We start from the raw sequence: 3,207 nt of genomic DNA on the forward strand, positions 1-3,207 counted from the left end.
ATCGAATTGTACTGAAAGGCGCATGGCAGCGGCGACTCTTCAGTGCGCTGTGGGCAGTCGCGTTCACTCGCGCGACAGTAATGGAAGATGCAAGTCAAATTGGGCCTACTTTCCGGGTTCACGAAACGCTTGGCCACACCGGCACACGTACACTCGTTGCCGGGAACTGAAGGACTCTACGTAAGCAATGACGAAACGGACGGGTAATACGATACAAAACTGCAAATATAAGTATGTCCAATCATCATCTGGTACATGCATCGTATAAGTACACGGCTATCTTCGGCCAAAAGTTTCCAGATTTCTTCCTACTCCGCTCTCTAGCAACGCCCTTCCTTGTAAAATAAAATAAAATACGCGCCCTTGCTTCCACCCGATCTAATTTCCCAAGAGCGCAGCTGCGCCGGCGCCGGCACGCTGCCAGCCATGGCCATCAAAGATGAGCAGGAGCTGCTGCACATCCTCTTCTTCCCGTTCCTCGCGCCGGGGCACCTAATCCCTATCGCCGACATGGCCGCGCTCTTCGCCGCCCGAGGCGTCAAGTGCACCATCCTCACCACCCCGGTGAACGCCCAAGTCATCTGCTCGGCGGTGGACCGCGCCAACGACGCCTCCCGCGGCACCGAGGGCGCCCTGGCCATCGACATCACCGTCGTGCCTTTCCCCGATGTCGGGCTGCCGCCTGGCGTCGAGTGCGGCCCGGCCCTCAATTCCATGGAGGACCGCGAAAAGTTCATCCACGCGGTCCGGTTACTCCGCGAGCCGTTCGACCGGTTCTTGGAGGAGAATCGCCCCGACGCCGTGGTGACCGACAGCTTCTTCGACTGGTCCGCCGACGCCGCCGCGGAGTACGGTGTCCCACGGATAGCGTTCCTCGGCAGCAGCTTGTTCTCGCGGGCCTGCAGCGACACTACGGTGCGCAACAACCCCGTGGAGGCCGCCCCCGACGACCCCGACGCACTCGTGCTGCTTCCGGGGCTGCCGCACCGCGTCGAGCTGAGGCGCAGCCAAATGTTTGAGCCCAAGAAGCGGCCGGAGCACTGGGCCTTCATGCAGCGCGGAAACGCCGCGGACCAGAGGAGCTACGGCGAGGTGTTCAACAGCTTCCACGAGCTGGAGCCGGACTACTTGAAGCACTACACCACGACGCTTGGGCGCCGCGCATGGCTCGTTGGGCCGGTCGCGCTCACCAGCAAGGACGCGGCGACGAGGGGCGCCAGCAACGGTCTCTCGCCGGACGCGGACGGCTGCCAGCAGTGGCTCGACACCAAGCCGGAGGGCTCGGTGGTGTACGTGTCCTTCGGCACGCTATCCCATTTCTTGCCGCCCGAGCTGCGCGAGCTGGCACGCGGCCTCGACATGTCCGACAAGAACTTCGTCTGGGTCATCGGCGGCGGCGCGGACACCGAGGAGTCGGAATGGATGCCCGACGGGTTCGCGGAGCTGATGGCGCGCGGCGACCGTGGCTTCATCATCCGGGGTTGGGCGCCGCAGAGGCTGATCCTGGCCCACCCGGCAGTGGGTGGGTTCGTGACGCACTGCGGGTGGAACTCGACGCTGGAGGCCGTGAGCACCGGCGTGCCTATGGTGACATGGCCGCGCTACGCCGACCAGTTCTACAACGAGAAGCTGGTGGTGGAACTGCTCAAGGTCGGTGTTGGCGTGGGCTCCGCGGACTACGCGTCGAAGCTGGAGACCCGGCGCGTGATCGGCGGCGAGGTGATCGCGGAGGCCATCAGGAGAGTGATGGGCGACGGCGAGGACGCCGAGGCAATACGGGAGAAGGCCAAGGAGCTTGGGGAAAAGGCCAGGCGTGCGGTGGGCAACGGTGGGTCATCTTACGATGATGTCGGACGGTTAGTGGACGAGCTGATGGCTCGTAGGTGGTCCGTCAATGTCTGACTGGGTCATCGGTGAAAGCACGTATGCAGTGCGTCGCCAACTTTAGGCCATAATTATCCATTATCGTAACACTTCTTCTTTTCTTCTGTATTTCGGGTGTCTAAATTTTAAAATGATCTTAGATGGTGCACTTGTACAAGCAACTAGTATAAATAATAATTACTTTTATGATTTGTTATTTATCTTTGTGTAAAAAAAATCCCTATCTAGCTATAGAAATAGTAGTAAATTATTAATTGTCTTTGTACGAACACAAGTTAGATTTTGTCGGGTTATGGTTAGGAATGAAAGTGGTATGGATAATCCTCCGCTCCGAATCCAAATTTTAAGAATATGGAGAAGTGTTTTTAATATCCGTGCATATGCGGATAATTCGAATCTGATTATATGCTGATGCGGTCTGGGATATGGAATTGGCGAAATCCGACGGATATGGATTATTCGATAATTGAACGTGGATTATCGAACACTTATAATAGGATAATATGAATATTTTAAGGAGCCCAAGCGGCAAGAATACAAGTAAGCCTAGCTAATGACACAAGCATTATTATATTATAGCCCACAAATAAAGCTAGTCAACTATATATACTAATTTAAGTATGTTTACACAAGACATGGAATGGTAATTCTAGGGATTGCCTACTTGCGTGCCTATGGTGACGTGGCCGCGCTGCGCCGACCAGTTCTACAGTGAGAAGCTGGTGGTGGAGCTACTCAAGGTTGGTGTCGGCGTGGGGCCTACGGACTACGCGTCGAAGCTTGAGACACGGCGCGTGATGGGCGGCGAGGTGATCGCGGAGGCCATCGGGAGAGTGATGGGTGACGGCGAGGACGCGGAGGCAATACGGGAGAAGGCCAAGGAGCTCGGAGAGAAGAGAAGGCCAGGCGCGCCGTGGCCAAGGGTGGGTCATCTTACAATGATTTTGGACGGTTAGTGGACGAGCTGATGGCTCGCAGGAGCTCCGTCAATGTCTGATTGGGTCATCGGTGGAAGCACGTTTGGAGTGTCCAATTAATTCAGATATTTTGGTAGGAAGGGTTGCCTTTCTTAAGGTGTCCCGGCCTGTGCGTCGGCAACTTTAGACCATGATTACCTGTCATCTTAATATAAGCTCTCTCCTTTCAAAAAAATGTGGAATAGTACTATTGCTGATCCAGAAATTTAGTCACCACCAGTGGTACTCCCTTCGTTCCTGACAGTTTTTAAAGTTGCACCATCTGTTCTAAAATAAAATACACATCTCGTTTATTGAGAAGTTAAATATTTTTCAAGTTTAACTAAAAACATAAAAAATAATATAA

General features: G+C 54.6%; 1 protein-coding gene across 1 annotated transcript; it reads left to right on the top strand.

Annotated features, from left to right (window-relative positions):
• Positions 1-263: 263 nt before the first annotated feature.
• Positions 264-2,082, top strand: LOC136458554 (scopoletin glucosyltransferase-like). Its single transcript, XM_066458501.1, has one exon. It carries the CDS (start codon positions 427-429, stop codon positions 1,900-1,902), a length of 1,476 nt encoding a protein of 491 aa, XP_066314598.1. The 5' UTR covers positions 264-426; the 3' UTR covers positions 1,903-2,082.
• The last annotated feature ends 1,125 nt before the right edge of the window (positions 2,083-3,207 follow it).

This window comes from Miscanthus floridulus, chromosome 6 (genome assembly GCF_019320115.1).
Source record: "Miscanthus floridulus cultivar M001 chromosome 6, ASM1932011v1, whole genome shotgun sequence".
Taxonomy (NCBI): Eukaryota; Viridiplantae; Streptophyta; class Magnoliopsida; order Poales; family Poaceae; genus Miscanthus; species Miscanthus floridulus.